At 37.3% G+C, this 16305-nt stretch overlaps 2 protein-coding genes and 1 long non-coding RNA gene across 3 annotated transcripts; 2 read left to right on the plus strand and 1 right to left on the minus strand.

Moving 5' to 3' along the window:
* Positions 1-7: 7 nt before the first annotated feature.
* Positions 8-12346, minus strand: LOC113077388 (uncharacterized). Its single transcript, XR_003281321.1, has 3 exons — positions 11491-12346; positions 1861-1863; positions 8-36 (listed from the first exon to the last, which is right to left on the minus strand). It is a non-coding gene; the product is annotated as an uncharacterized LOC113077388 (long non-coding RNA).
* On the plus strand, positions 2894-16021 carry LOC113077386 (annexin A2-like). The gene is made up of 13 exons (XM_026249798.1): positions 2894-2975; positions 3717-3777; positions 3870-3960; positions 12740-12834; positions 12926-13039; positions 13140-13230; positions 13304-13383; positions 13473-13532; positions 14397-14490; positions 14585-14680; positions 15271-15329; positions 15460-15582; positions 15665-16021. Exons 2-13 carry the CDS (start codon positions 3727-3729, stop codon positions 15722-15724), a joined length of 1014 nt encoding a protein of 337 aa, XP_026105583.1. The 5' UTR covers positions 2894-2975; positions 3717-3726; the 3' UTR covers positions 15725-16021.
* Positions 5677-12059, plus strand: LOC113077387 (uncharacterized). The gene is made up of 5 exons (XM_026249799.1): positions 5677-5810; positions 6556-7378; positions 7475-7643; positions 9523-9691; positions 11274-12059. Exons 2-4 carry the CDS (start codon positions 6643-6645, stop codon positions 9563-9565), a joined length of 948 nt encoding a protein of 315 aa, XP_026105584.1. The 5' UTR covers positions 5677-5810; positions 6556-6642; the 3' UTR covers positions 9566-9691; positions 11274-12059.
* Positions 16022-16305: the final 284 nt, after the last annotated feature.

A 16305-nucleotide genomic window follows, 5' to 3' on the forward strand; every position in this document is an offset into this window, starting at 1 on the left:
CACAGAGCAGTGAACACACACACACACACACACACACTGTGAACACACACCCGGAGCAGTGGGCAGCCATTTATGCTGCGGCGCCTGGGGAGCAGTTGGGGGTTCGGTGCCTTGCTCAAGGGCACCTCAGTCGTGGTATTGAAGGTGGACTATACATGCACTCCCCACACCCACAATTCCTGCCGGCCCGAGACTCGAACTCACAACCTTTCGATTGCAAGTCCGACTCTCTAACCATTAGGCTACGACTTCCCTTGCCTTTAGTGATACACATTCACGTTGGACACGCCAGTGCAAAATTATCCGTTTTATAAGAGAAAGTTGTGGGTGTGTTTTAGTAGTTAGAGATCCACCTTATATTCTAATTTGCATACTATAAATACTAAATATATTGCAAGATTAGAATTAGTCCATGTATGTCCTATGTAGCATAGGATGCAATCTTGCTATATTTCTGAGATGAAAAAAGGATGCTTTAACAGCACAAAATAATCAAATGTAAGACATCAACTCCAAGGTTCCTCATTTTGCTTTTAGTCTCCAATACAGAACCATAAACAAAGTCAGAGAAACACCTTTAAAGATTTGATGACTGGAACCAATAAGCACGACTTCGCTTTTACCACTATTAAGACAGAGGAAGTTATTAAGCTATTAAGGAAAGTTTCTTACTCAATAGCTTATTAAATTATCAAGGGAGTTTTAAGTATTAAAAAAAAGTGATTTTACGATGTAATAAAAAATGTTTCTACTTTGCTGGAAGGTGTTTAATATGATCGGATCGTAGGCACAGTTGTTTAGCAGAGCATGAATCATAAATTCATGTGCTCTTGCCTAGAGTCTAATATTATAAACTGAAGCAAAGTCAAGGCCTGCATTGACCCGTTAGTCAGCCTTTGGGTTAAAAAGGGTGTTTTGGTTTTTTTTGTACACAATACAGACTCGTTGGTAGATCTGAAAACATGCACATTTGCTTCATGTTTCTGTTTTAATAATAATGATAATATTGATTTTTAAATGATCATGTTGGTTACTTGTTGTGTTCAGTTGAGGTGGGATACGGTTAAGGTAAGGGCCAGGTTTGGTGGTCTGGTTAGGTTTAAGGCTGGTTTAAAGGTATAGGTGTAGGGCAAATAGTGTAATTATAGATGTAACTACAGAAATGACTTATAGGAAGGTATTTTTAAATATAAGTACAAAATAAAGACATGTATGTACACAAGTGCATTGTATCAAATATTCATTTAAATGGAAGTAGTAAAGACACTTAATATAAAGTGGTTCCATTTTTTTTAATTAAACCCCTCTGATTTTCATTGAATGGACAAAAAACATTGACGTGTTGACAATGACGTCATTACGTTGAGCACAAAAGAACTGGTGAACCGTTTTCTTCAACCGGTTTATTGAATCGAACTGTCAGAAAGAACTACTGGTGATCCGAAAACCGATGCAACCGGTTCTTGACTCGTGAACGAGTCATTATCTGGCTCGGCTCGGTGTTCATCTTCACAGCAGTTCAGTCAGTGTACTGTTTGAGTGCATACATTACTCCGGGATATTGGTTTGTTTGAACTCAGAGGGAGTGTCAGACACATTAAAAAAGTTAACAGCTTAAGTCATTTATGGATTAATGCGTATTGGAGACACGAACCATTTAAAACGATTCAGTTCGATTTGGTGAACTGGTTCAAAAAGATCCGGATACATCGAATGATTCGTTCACGAACTGGATATGACAAACTGCTTTGTTTTGAACTGTCTCACAACAGACACGGAAGAGAAGACAATGCTTAGTCATAGTTTTTGCTGTTTTTGGACCAAAATGTATTTTCGATGCTTCAACAAATTCTAACTGACCCTCTGATGTCACATGGACTACTCTGGTGATGTTTTTATTGCTTTTTTTGGACATGGACAGTAGAACGTACACACAGCTTCAATGGAGGGACTGAGAGCTCTCGGACTAAATCTAAAATATCTTAAACAGTGTTCCGAAGATGAACGGAGGTCTTATGGGTTTGGAACGACATGAGGGTGAATTATTAATGTAATGTAATGTATACTTCAAATCTATTCATATATTTACTGACATATCGCTTTAGACTTTCTGACATAAAAATTATAATGAAACTTTTATTTGGATGCACATTTCTCCATATTAAGACATGTTTTAATGTCACTGTAGATAAGGGTTGTTTGATCTCTGAATAATATCTGTCTTTATATACAAAATATTTAAAGTGTCCCTGAAGTATAATTGCAACAGTTCCCTTTCAGCACAATTAAATATATCTCAGCATATGTTAAGTTGTTCTTCAGCACTACTTCCACACAATTAACGTCCATCAAGTACAAAATGAGTTGTTCAAACTGATCAGACATTAATTATACAGGTTTAGTACACTAAAAGTACAATTGCAGGGTATTTTTATTAAGCACATTAATATGTACATGTATTTGCACTCTTCTTAGAATTAAATAAATCGTTTTTTTTGTGTTTTGTTTCATTTTGTTTTCAGGCAGTTTAAATTTTTTTTAGTACTGCAGTTGTAAGGGAAAATTTGTTTAGTTTTTAAGTTATTTGTTTATATTCAAAGATTCCACAGAAGAAAGTTTTACACATTTAAAATATGTAAATGACGACCGATTGATCATTTTAGAGGGTTTGATACCTTTAATAGTGTAAGATTAGTTGGAAGTCACCTTAACCAATGGTTCACTAAGACATACTTCATTTCCCTTCTGAAACCACAGCCTCGATCAGCTTCTTCCTTTCTTTCATACTCTGAGGTTTAAAAATGCCTTTAGTGAAGCTCCGCCCACCTTCAGAACAGGAGCTCCAAGCTCAAGGGGCAGGGAGCGGAGCGTCCTGGACCGCCTCTGCTATTTAAGCACCACACCCTTCACACCCTTCACACCCTCCATAGCTGGGATCCTTCTGCACAGCATCTGAGATCTGCTGATCACTCAAGGTAAGCTCAAAACCTTTCCCTTCAGCTGGTAAACCGGCACTTTATTCAAATAAATCAACATTCATAAAGCAAATCAGTGTTCTCTTTTAACTTTCTATGGTATGAAAAACAATATATTGTGCTAAAAGGATCTCCTTTTCTCATAACACGAGCAATTTTGCATGCAAGTCAACCAGATTTCTAAAAAAAAGGCACGTTTTAAATGTTTTAAAACCATAAGGTTGTGAGAAACGCCTGAGACACGGATGGATCTGTCTTACTTGCTGTAAGGAATTTTCCCAGCATGCCCTCTCAAGGGTGTGTCTGTCTGTTTGCTTAGGTTTTACCAGATGCTGGGTTTTAAAATTACTGTTTACTAGTGCTGTTTTGGTCTAATTACCTAGTAACGGCATCATACGTAATGAGATATATATAAGTCACCTTTTTTTTTTTTTTTTGCAATGGAAGTTAATGATTTGATTAGAAGCAAACTGCCCAGAACTGGCTTTTCTTGCAGTATCTCGTTCATCTCACAGTCTATTTATTTGATTTTGGCTCAGTCTTGACTCATTATGGTTGGATGAGGCGTTTTTAAGTTTTTCTAAACTCAGGACGGGGCAATAGAGCGCTGTTCTCTGAACTGACATGCCCTCTGCAGTTTTGCATTACGTAACTCTGTGAAGCATGTGACGGACGCTCAGAGTCTCCTCTGAAAGCCGAGAGAAGCGATGTAAATCAGATGGTTTTGGCTGCTCTCCACAGGAAGTCCAGGATGTCGATGATACAGGAGTACTTAGGGCAGCTCACTCTGCAACTGGGCGGCGTAAGTTTTCATACAAAACAAATGATCTGCATTAAAGATGAAGATGAACTATATACAAAATGAATACATCATCACATTGTTCGTCTTTCTAGGGGGAGGACACATACCCTACTGTGGTGCCGGATCCGAACTTTGATCCAGATAAGGACGCTACCAGAATCGAGACCGCTATCAAAACTAAAGGTAAGAGAGCAGCAGAGCTGGAACCTGTTGAGCTCATGAGAGCTTCCAGATGCATCTGTGGCGTCTTGTTTAAACTTGTAATCTGATGATGGTCACGGGCCATTAAACAACAATAGGCATTCATGTTTGGTTGTGTGCTCTAACCCGGCCCGTCTTTGTGTGCTGTGCCCATAATGAGGTGAAAACCGTCCAGAACGGGCAGCAGTGGTAGAAGTGAGTCATCATCCGGTCTGGAAGAGATCGAAGCGCTTGTGGAACATTTTCAGCACATTTCCTCCCCCTCAATGACTCTGTGCTGTGTTTAGCTTTAGAAACTATCATCTAACATTTGCAAAGGAAATATCGCCTGCATGAACGATGCTTTTTAGCAAACTGTACAAAAATATCCACAGAAAAATTGCATAATTTCTAAGAATTTGTGATTTTTCTAACAGTTGTTAGAAAAAATGTTTTATGACCTTAGCAATTTTTTTCTTTATGAAGTTGTAAAGTGATAATTTGAGCATACATAGTAATATATAGAGAGCCCTACATTTGGAGTTTTGTTTTGTTTTACGTTATATTAAACAAAATTGTGAAATAATGTAAAAAAAAGAAAAATAAACAATCTTGGCTTTTTATATTATACACTGTAAAAAAAAACTGTTAATTTACGGAATTTTACTGTTTTATTTTACAGTTTTTTCACGTAATTTTGAAATACAGTTTAAAATTGTAAAATTACAGAAAAAGACTGTAAATGTACATATCCCATGTAAAATGAAAAACATGTAAATGTGCATAATGGCCCAAAAATATTTTTTTATGATTTTTTCCACATAACACACCAAAATCAGTGTGCTATATATATTTGTATTTGTGTGTGTGACATTAATAATATAATTTCATATTTATTAGAAAATATATATAACAGCTGTACAAAGGTTCACTGAGCTTATCAGGAGGTACTGTATTTAGTACTATTTACTGTAATAAAGCATGTCTTAATGAAGACATTTCTTTATAAATAAACAGATCAGCACATTTATATGTAGCCGAAGGCCTATTTTTTTTTTAATCTTTATAAAAAAATAAATTAAAAAAAAGGACATTGCAACGCTGGATTGTCGCGTTTTTAACACAAACGAACCAAACTGTCCCTGTTGAAATGTAAATATACGTCTGTGGTGTGAGATGTTTCCAAATTGATTGCAAAAGTATGGATTCTGGCAAAAGGCAGTGCAGTCATGTCATCACACTCTCAAATTACGCCTTGAATTTCCATTATTTGTCTCAAGCAAACACAGGTTTTTCTTTTGTCAGCTTATTCTAAGCAGAGTCTCAATAACTCGTTAACCTAGGATTTGTCATCTTCTTAACGTGTTTTCATAGTTTATGAAACTTATAGTTATACAACTCATAGTTGTTGAAAACTTACTTCCCAAAGGAATCAATTCGATCAAAGAATCGTATTTCCATACTTCTGTCAACTGACTGAACACATTTTCTTCCGCTTGTCAAAGTAGTTCTGCTCAGTTTAGTGTTTTACGCATTTATTCTCACAGTATCGTTTCATAATGTGATATAATAATATAATAAGCTGATATTTAAATGTAAAATATATATATATATATATATATATATATATATATATATATATATATATATATATATATATATATATATATATATATATATATATATATATATTTTTTTTTTTTTTAAATATTCGAACTGAAGGAATTCCCGCCCTAGCGCAAGGATACATTCTCATCTAAACACGCAGTGGGGCTGCTGCGCGCGCCCAAGGAATCACTCGACCTTCAGTTTCACGCAACGGTCAATCTTCGATGTGAGGTGAAAATAAGCAGGTAAAGTTCATGTTTTATCATTTTTGTCATTATTATATGTTATTTTTACTATATCGGAGTTCTAGCATTTAGAATGTTTACCCTTTTGAATCTTTAAACCAGCGTTTCAAACTTTGGCGCTTTGACCAGTGCCCTTAGTCATTTAAAATCTTCAAAAGTTTCAAATATAACGTTGGGTATTGTGTCGTTTTTTATTTTATTTTTTATTATTATTATTATTTGCTAGAATTTGTCCGAATCTTACCACATACTTTTTGTAGTTGTAGGTTTTGTTAAGCTATATTGACCCTGAGGGAAAACTGGATGGCTTTGAGGAAAATTAAGTCTTTAACTGTTAAGTTACGATTCATAATCGTAGGCGTCGTCTAAAAGCTCAAAATATTTTATTTTCCTAGGCGAGATTGGATGAAAATTCTGAATTCAAAATCAGATTCATGAGAACAAGCGCTTAAAGTGACTGAACTCCTCCGAGGGCGATATGAAGCGTTAGTAATGTTATGTTCTTAGGCACTTTTCCCTCTTCGAGCAGCTTCTGTTTTAAGACACTTTTAATCAACCTTCTATATTAAAGCACTGTTATTGAAGCTGATAGGGATTATTGATAGGGACTCGCTGATAGGAATTCACAGGTGACACAGACAGGGTTCAGAACTATAGATATAATACATTTGTCAATATTTTTCTTTGTATTTTTGTAGATTGGCTAAAATTTCATATATTTACATGCTTTTTTTTCTCCTTACAGATAACTTCTGTAAGACTGGTAGTGAGTGAAATATTAACAGTATGTCCAACACATGTTAAAAAACACATCACTGAGATTGCACGGAAGATGGCCATGGCTTATCCTGAAGCATTCAAAGATATTATTGAAGGGGAAGTTGTTGGAAGTGGGTATGATTCAGTCATCAAACAGCTGATTAACAGACTGGACAATGTGAGGAGAGGAAAGACATCACTTTCTTTAAAGAGACAAGCAGCTGGCAACAGTGAAGAAGATACTTTGTGTAGAAAGAAGAGACTCGATAGCTACGGGTGTAAAAACTGGCAACCAGTGCAGCTACCAGCTAATGAAACGCCTGACACCCAGATATCTGTAAAGCAGGAAATGAAGAAAATGAAAAAAGAACAGTTCCATGATGCCAAAATTGTTGAGAATATGATGAGGGCCACCTTCTTTACTCAGCGAAAAGACATCATAACTGGGGTTGAAACCTCTGATCTGTTGCACGAATGGCCATATTTGTTTGAAACATCTGGCATGATGTCTCACTTTAAAGAGCTAACTGCGATAGACTTTGAAGACAAAACTATAGCAAGTAAGTGTGCTAGAGTTGTTTCATACTTCAGATGTACTGACAAGACAGCAAAGATGCAGACCATCTTCAGGGAAATGGAAAAATCAAGCAAGAACGTGGATGATATCAACGCTGCTGGATTTCTTCAGCTACTTCTCAAGTACTTCAGCGAGAGAGAGGACCAGATGTTCCATAAAGTGGATCAAACAACCTTGCCATCTGAAGTAGACTGTGCCAAACTTCCGAGTACACCCTGCATAATTGTGTGTGGTATGTTTGAATATTTTTAAAGAAAAACTATTTAATATTTGCAGTAAGTTTATCACAGTGTTACTGATCTCTTCTTTTTCTTATGCATAACAACAGGAAGTTCACCTTTGACCGCAGAGAACTTCATGTTTTCTGTTGACCAAGTCGTCGTTAACGGCCACATCACCATCTTCTGTGATGCTCTGAAGTTGATGTTTGCTTCATATTACTGTTTGAACATTTCATACCCAGTAGACCAAGGAGGAACGCTAGAGTTTGTGCAAAGGTAAAAACACACACTCATACAATCACACTCACACTTGTGTCCTTACACACACACTCACACAAAACACTTTTTTCAACACACACTGACTCACACATTCTTACATACACACACACACACAGTCACATATGCATCCTCACACTCTCACACACACACACACACACACATCCTTACACTCACACACTATCACATACACATTCTCTCACATGCATTCTCACACACTCGCATACAGTCACACATGCATCCTCACACCCTCACATATACACTCTCTCACACACATCCTCACACTCACACACACACTCTCTCAAACGCATCCTCACACTCACTCTCAGATACATACACACTCTCACACACATCCTCACACTCACACTCTCACATATACACACTCACACAGGCATCCTCACACTCACTCTCAGATACACACACACTCTCACACACATCCTCACACTCACATACACACACTCTCAAATGCATCCTCACACTCACACACTCTCACATACACACAGTCACACAGGCATCCTCACACTCACTCTCAGATACATACACACACACTCTCTCACACACATCCTCACACTCACACACACACACACTCTCTCAAACGCATCCTCACACTCACTCTCAGATACACACACACTCTCACACACATCCTCACACTCACACACTCTCACATATACACACTCACACAGGCATCCTCACACTCACTCTCAGATACATACACACACACTCTCTCACACACATCCTCACACTCACACACACACTCTCACACACTCACACAGGCATCCTCACACTCACACACACACACACACAGGCATCCTCACACTCACATACACACACTCCTAAACGCAAACTCACACTCGCACACTCTCACATATACACACTCACACAGGCATCCTCACACTCACTCTCACATACACACACACTCTCACACACATCCTCACACTCACATACACACACTCTGTCAAACGCATCCTCACACTCACACACTCTCACATATACACACTCACACAGGCATCCTCACACTCACTCTCAGATACATACACACACACTCTCTCACATACATCCTCACACTCACACACACTCTCTCTCAAACGCATCCTCACACTCACACTCACATACACACACTCTGTCAAACGCATCTTCACACTCACACACTCTCACATATACACACTCACACAGGCATCCTCACACTCACTTTCAGATACATACACACACACACTCTCACACACATCCTCACACTCACATACACACACTCTCAAACGCAAACTCACACTCGCACACTCTCACATATACACACTCACACAGGCATCCTCACACTCACACACACACACACACACACGCATCCTCACACTCACATACACACACTCTTAAACGCAAACTCACACTCGCACACTCTCACATATACACACTCACACAGGCATCCTCACACTCACTCTCAGATACACACACACTCTCACACACATCCTCACACTCACATACACACACTCTGTCAAACGCATCCTCACACTCACACACTCTCACATATACACACTCACACAGGCATCCTCACACTCACTCTCAGATACATACACACACACTCTCTCACACACATCCTCACACACACACTCTCTCAAACGCATCCTCACACTCACTCTCAGATACATACACACTCTCACACACATCCTCACACTCTCACATATACACACTCACACAGGCATCCTCACACTCACTCTCAGATACACACACACTCTCACACACATCCTCACACTCACATACACACACTCTCTCAAACGCATCCTCACACTCACTCTCAGATACACACACACTCTCACACTCACACACTAATATTTGCAGTAAGTTTATCACAGTGTTACTGATCTCTTCTTTTTCTTATGCATAACAACAGGAAGTTCACCTTTGACCGCAGAGAACTTCATGTTTTCTGTTGACCAAGTCGTCGTTAACGGCCACATCACCATCTTCTGTGATGCTCTGAAGTTGATGTTTGCTTCATATTACTGTTTGAACATTTCATACCCAGTAGACCAAGGAGGAACGCTAGAGTTTGTGCAAAGGTAAAAACACACACTCATACAATCACACTCACACTTGTGTCCTTACACACACACTCACACAAAACACTTTTTTCAACACGCACTGACTCACACATTCTTACATACACACACACACACACACAGTCACATATGCATCCTCACACTCTCACACACACACACACACACATCCTTACACTCACACACTATCACATACACATTCTCTCACATGCATTCTCACACACTCGCATACAGTCACACATGCATCCTCACACCCTCACATATACACTCTCTCACACACATCCTCACACTCACACACACACTCTCTCAAACGCATCCTCACACTCACTCTCAGATACATACACACTCTCACACACATCCTCACACTCACACTCTCACATATACACACTCACACAGGCATCCTCACACTCACTCTCAGATACATACACACACACACTCTCACACACATCCTCACACTCACATACACACACTCTCAAACGCAAACTCACACTCGCACTCACATACACACACTCTGTCAAACGCATCTTCACACTCACACACTCTCACATATACACACTCACACAGGCATCCTCACACTCACTTTCAGATACATACACACACACACTCTCACACACATCCTCACACTCACATACACACACTCTCAAACGCAAACTCACACTCGCACACTCACATACACGCACTCTCACATGCATACTCTGTCACACACATGCACTCACATACACAAGTACACACACACATCATCACACTAGCACACTCTCATATGCAGTCAAACACACACACTTTCACATATACTAAATGATTATGAATGTGATATTGCATAGCTTGTCAGTGAACATACACACTCTCACAAATGCATCCTTACACTCGCACTCTCACATACACATTCTCATACACACATCCTCACACTCACACATGCATCCGCACACTCAAACACTTTCACATACACTCTCAAAAACGCATCCTCACACTCTCACAAGCATACTCTCTCACACAAACACACACACTTAGACATTTTCACATACACTCCCACAAATGCATCATCACCCTCGCACACTCACACACATCCTCATGCAAACATCCTAACATACACACTCACACATACAGTCACGCGTGCATCCTCACACTCACACACTCTCTCAAACTTATCCTCACACACACTCACATACACATTGTCACACATGCATCTAGGGCTGCATGATTAATTGCATGCATTTGTAATGCCTGTCTCATTAGTAAAGCCGGTCCTGTGATTAGTAGTACATATCCATCACTTGTTTTCAAATGGAGAATGATCAAGTTCATAATCAAATGCGATTCATCTGCAGATGCATCTGACAATTGCATGCGATTAATTGTAAAGCCCTAAATGCATCCTCACTCACATCGCCACACAACACACTCTCTTACATAGTCATAACACTCTCAGTCTGCCTCACACACAACCTCTCACGTCTTTATAGCAAAAATCCAACACAAGCAGGCCCTTGGCAAGTTCTTATTATTCTACTTTTATTTTTAATATATTCACAGCATATGTTACAGTCCATGTTATATTACTAAGTAATTTTTTTTTTCCATTCAACAGATGCCTTTTTAAGATGAACCCCGAGAAGGGATCAAAAGTGGAGAAAACAACATCAAGAAAGCAATCAGCAGTCAGTCCAAAGGTTCTTTCACTGATTAGCAAAATTGCAGACTATGAATGGATGGATTAAAAACTTTTAAGTGTCAGATCTTCCATTGACTTAAAATACTGATAATTTTCTTTCGTGGTTGAATTATTTGTTGCTGTCTGTACACACACACACACACACACACTCATATGACAGCACATGGTTGAGATCCCTGATGTTAAGATGCCGTTCGTCTGGGAGTCGTCTCTTTCTGTTCTGTGTAGAACGGATGCTTCCTGAACTCTACAGCTACACATACACATCTGACTGATGTTATTAGTGCACTGAGGATCAGTCTGAGGATTGAGTTGTGAGCGTCAGAGTGTTACTTTACTATCATCTCTACACTATTAGAGCATATATCTGTTGTCGAGGTGAATAATTTCTTCACAGGTGGTTCAGTTAAATTAAAGGACAATTTTAGTATAAATTGTTGTGTTTACCAAAATTGTTTTTACTGTGTGCTGTTGCATTTATGATTTTTTTTAAAATATTTTTATTCTGTTTTGGCCATGAACAAAATGAATTGTAATATTGTTGAAGTTATGATTATTGGAAAATCATTGAACTTGTGCTATAATCTTTATACTTGTATATTGTTGCAGTCTTGAATATAGAATATTAAGAGTAAATTGCAGTTTTGAACAAAATGTATTGGTATGTTCTTGCAGATAGGGCAATAAATTATTAAAACACTATCTTGCACCTATGTCTGATTATTTAAATTAAAGCAGTGTTAAATAATTTTGATTAAAAAAATAACTTCATGATAATTTAATGGTTTCCACAAAATTCATGTAAAACATCTTATTGAACATTAAAAGTGAAGAAAATACAGAAAATCTCATGTAAAATTACAGCAAAAAACTGTATTTTTGAATTACGGAAAATTACTGTTATGTAATGTGCCTGTTATTTTACGGTATTTTTCCGGCACCCCAGCTGCCGGAATTTTACCGTTTTTTTACGGGATTTTTTTTTACAGTGTAATATTTTTATTAAGAGCTACATATATTAAGTATTTTATTAAATAAAATTAATACAAATATTTTATACAAATGTGTATAAAAATAAACAAGTCACAAATTATATTAAAATATTTTATATAGATATAAAATCTAATATAAATATTGATAGATATTAAAATCTATAATAAATCTGTAAAATACACTCACACACATACACATAAGATTCAAAACTACTAAAAAAAACTTCATAAATATTTTTTAAATGTACTAAGAAATCAATCAAAAATCATATTAAATTACATAAAAACATTTTAGACCAATAGATCTTTTTAAGTATGTACTTAAAAAGTAAAGTGACATTTTAATTTAATAAATAACTAAGCAAATAAAAATAACATTATTTGTTTTAGGGGTGGATGAGCAAACCATAATTGATGTCCTCACCAAACGTACATATAACCAACGGAGAGAAATCGCCTTCGCGTATGAGAGGAGAGCCAAGAAGGTCAGTGTACTGTATATATCATGTGCTTCTGTATTAACGTATCCTTGTCCATTTTTTGTCATAATAATAATCATATTCATCTCACTTTCAGGATATGATCTCGGCCCTGAAGGGGGCGCTGTCTGGCTCTCTGGAAACGGTCATCCTGGGCCTCATGAAGAGCACTGCGCAGTACGACGCCTCCGAAATCAGAGCCTCCATCAAGGTGAACGCAATATGAATGACTTTGAATTGAATTTGTATTGCGTTGATGAAGTGGGAGTGAAATCTAGACGGTCAGAAACCTAATGTCTGTGTGTTTGCAGGGTCTGGGAACAGATGAAGAGTCTCTGATTGAGATCGTCTGCTCTCGAAGCAAAGCTGAGCTCATGGAGATCAAGAAAGTCTACAAAGAATGTGAGGATGGGAGTATAGAAGTGCTCTTATTAGGAGCACGAGGCCGTGGTGTGAACTGTGTGTCTCATTGTAGTGTTCAAGAAGGACCTGGAGAAGGATGTGTGTGGAGATACTTCAGGAGACTTCGCTAAACTCCTGCTGGCTCTGGTTGAGGTGGGTCTGTGTGCTGTGTAAGTAATATGTGTCTGAATTAAGATCCTGAGTGTATCTGTCACTTCTCAAACCGTGATGTTCCACACCAGGCCAAGAGAGCCGAGCCCAGCTCCGTCGTGGACCACCCGAAAATCGATGAAGATGCCAGAGTGAGTTCCTGAGGTTTATCTCTCATTGAAACATTAATGAATCAATATCTGAATGTAACATTTAGAAATCAAGCATTTATTAGAGCAGCAGTGTTTTAAAAAAATCTTATCCTAAATATTAAACTTCAGTTTATAAACTTATATATATATAATATATTCATTAACTTTTATATAATTACATAAAACTAAAAACTAAAAAATTTTTATGCAATTTATACTATTTATTTAAATATTCATATTTTAAAATTAGTTTAAAAAATATAAAATACACACATATAATGATATATATATATATATATATATATATATATATATATATATATATATATATATATATTATCAAGTACAAGATTTATAAATTATATATTTACAACAATTACATGTTATTTATATATGTATTTGCATTATATATATATTAAACTTTAAAAAAATATTTTCATATAAAATTTAAACAAATTATTTATTTATTGAAATGTATTTTATACACTATTTGTTTACGTTTACTTTATTTGTTAAATATTCACTTTTATGCAATTATATTCAAATACTCAATTATACTAACAAAAAAACGAACCGTTTAATTATACGCAATGTATATAAATGATATATTTCTGAAAAATTATTATTCATAATATAATATTAATATATCATTAATATACTATTAAATTCATTAAGTAAATATTAAACTTTGAAATGGCTTAGTGGTAGCGCATTGCATTAGCAGAGCAAAAGGTTGTGGGTTCAATTCCAAGGGAACACGTTTAGGTAAAAAAGTTAGTAGCTTTGGATAAAAGTGTCTGCAAAATGCATAAGTTCCTATTCCATTTATTTACAACATTTCCATATTTTCGATCTGCTGTGCAGGCCCTGTTTGAGGCTGGAGTCAAGCGGAAGGGCACTGATGTGAAGTGCTGGATCTCCATCATGTCCGAGAGAAGCATCCCTCACCTCCAGAAAGGTCTGTGAGCCTTTTAACCCTTCCTTCCATCCCTTAAGATAACAGCACACATATTATTATTATTATTAATGTGATTTTGTGTTGTCTTTTGTAGTGTTTGAGAGATACAAGAGCTACAGCCCCTATGACATGCAGGAGAGCATCCGCAAAGAGGTGAAGGGAGATCTGGAGGTGTCCTTCCTCACCTTGGGTGAGATTTCTCTTTGAACCTCCACTTTGTATATCCTGTTGAAACAGGAAGTTAGAATGAGATATGACGAAGTCCTAGTCTGTTTTTGTACAGCTAGCCATTAGCCTTTCTCTTACAAAAGTGAACTATGGTTTTATTATACTGAAAGAGTAGTACATTTTTTGGGGCGTATTGAATACCATTTGTATAACCACAGTTTGTAGCAAAAGTTCATAGCATGTTTGTTGTTGTTGCTGTTGTTGTTTTTAAGTAAAACCATGGTGAATTTTCAGTGTTATCCTTGGACCTAGATATCAAGCGAAAACAAAGACGACAGTTTAAAAAAAAAGAATGCTGGAATAGGACATACATAATAAGTGTTAGTGAAAGCCAAAAACACAACGAATGACTTATTAGCAAGTTGCTAATGGAAGCTGGTATTTGGACTATCTTCCACTCAGTCATTAATATTTTGCTCGGCCTTGCTGAAAGAGATCTATAAATGTTAAGTTGGACGGCCCATGTTAGCGAATATTTTCTAGTTTAAGAGTTTGGGGAAGCTACTATTAGCTCAGCGGCCGAGTCTAATCTCCGAATCTTGTCTTCCTCAGTTCAGTGCTTTGAAAACAAACAGCTGTATTTCGCCAACAGACTGCAAGACGCCATGAAGGTAACACACTTTATTCTTTCATGGGCTTGGAAGCAGATCTTCAAAGGATCTGCTGATGTTTCAGACCGTGTCTTGCAGTGGAATTGCATCAGGCGCTTCTCTTATAACGGTGCGCCGTTCTGTCTTTTAGAGCAAAGGGGCGAAGGAAAAGGTGCTGACCCGGATCATGGTGTCCCGGTGCGAGGTGGACCTCAAGAAGATCAGACAAGAGTTCAAGGCCCATCACGGGAAGTCTCTGTACCAGACCATTGCTGTACGTTCCTCTAATATTACTGTACGCCAGTGTATACAACTGATCCTATGTACTGATTTATATCTGTGTTGAATTTCCTCAGGAGCACACAAAGGGAGACTACCAGAGGGCTCTGTTGAGCCTGTGCGGTGGAGACGATTAAGAGCACGAGAAGGACATCCATCTACTGTGCCTGGCCTTCAATATAGTCCCTGCCCTGCTGCAGCGTCCTGTACACACACACTCACTTAGACAGGAAATAACCACGTGCTTCCTTTAAGAAGTAAGAGCTAAATGTGCCTTATATGGTTTCATCGACCTTTAGAGACAGAATCTGTCCAAAAAAAGTGAATCTGAAAGGATGTCGGTGGCTTTCTGGAGTTTCTTGCACGAAGAACATTCACTTCTTTCACAACATACCCCTTTCTATACGACGAAATAAAAGAACAGAGACCATTCATCTCTGCTTCAGTTTTTTGTTCTTTCTTTATTTCCATGAAGAGCTTCTAACAACTCTATATTGGTTGTTTTTGCATTTAAATTATATTTAGATACAAAGACCTCTCAAAAAAAATGTGTCATTTAAACCACATTTAACATTTATAATATTGCTTGCTTTATCTTTTAAAATGTCTTTTTTTATTGCTTAAAATGTTTAAATTGCTAGAAATTACTAAAATTACTAGAAATAAAAAAATTAAAACAAATGCAGGTCAAATGCATTTTTTTTTTCATTTCTAGTTG

Source organism: Carassius auratus, unplaced genomic scaffold (genome assembly GCF_003368295.1).
Source record: "Carassius auratus strain Wakin unplaced genomic scaffold, ASM336829v1 scaf_tig00022470, whole genome shotgun sequence".
NCBI classification, from domain to species: domain Eukaryota; kingdom Metazoa; phylum Chordata; class Actinopteri; order Cypriniformes; family Cyprinidae; genus Carassius; species Carassius auratus.

What these genes read in the sequence shown, in the direction of transcription:
- LOC113077386 (XM_026249798.1), top strand. Translation starts at nt 3,727, where the DNA reads ATGTCGATGATACAGGAGTACTTAGGGCAGCTCACTCTGCAACTGGGC. An exon ending in CAAGAAAGTCTACAAAGAAT is followed by an intron (nt 13,231 to 13,303) that starts GTGAGGATGGGA and finishes GTCTCATTGTAG; the next exon opens with TGTTCAAGAAGGACCTGGAG. An exon ending in CTCTGTACCAGACCATTGCT is followed by an intron (nt 15,583 to 15,664) that starts GTACGTTCCTCT and finishes GAATTTCCTCAG; the next exon opens with GAGCACACAAAGGGAGACTA.
- LOC113077387 (XM_026249799.1), top strand. Translation starts at nt 6,643, where the DNA reads ATGGCCATGGCTTATCCTGAAGCATTCAAAGATATTATTGAAGGGGAA. An exon ending in ACCCTGCATAATTGTGTGTG is followed by an intron (nt 7,379 to 7,474) that starts GTATGTTTGAAT and finishes GCATAACAACAG; the next exon opens with GAAGTTCACCTTTGACCGCA. An exon ending in ACGCTAGAGTTTGTGCAAAG is followed by an intron (nt 7,644 to 9,522) that starts GTAAAAACACAC and finishes GCATAACAACAG; the next exon opens with GAAGTTCACCTTTGACCGCA.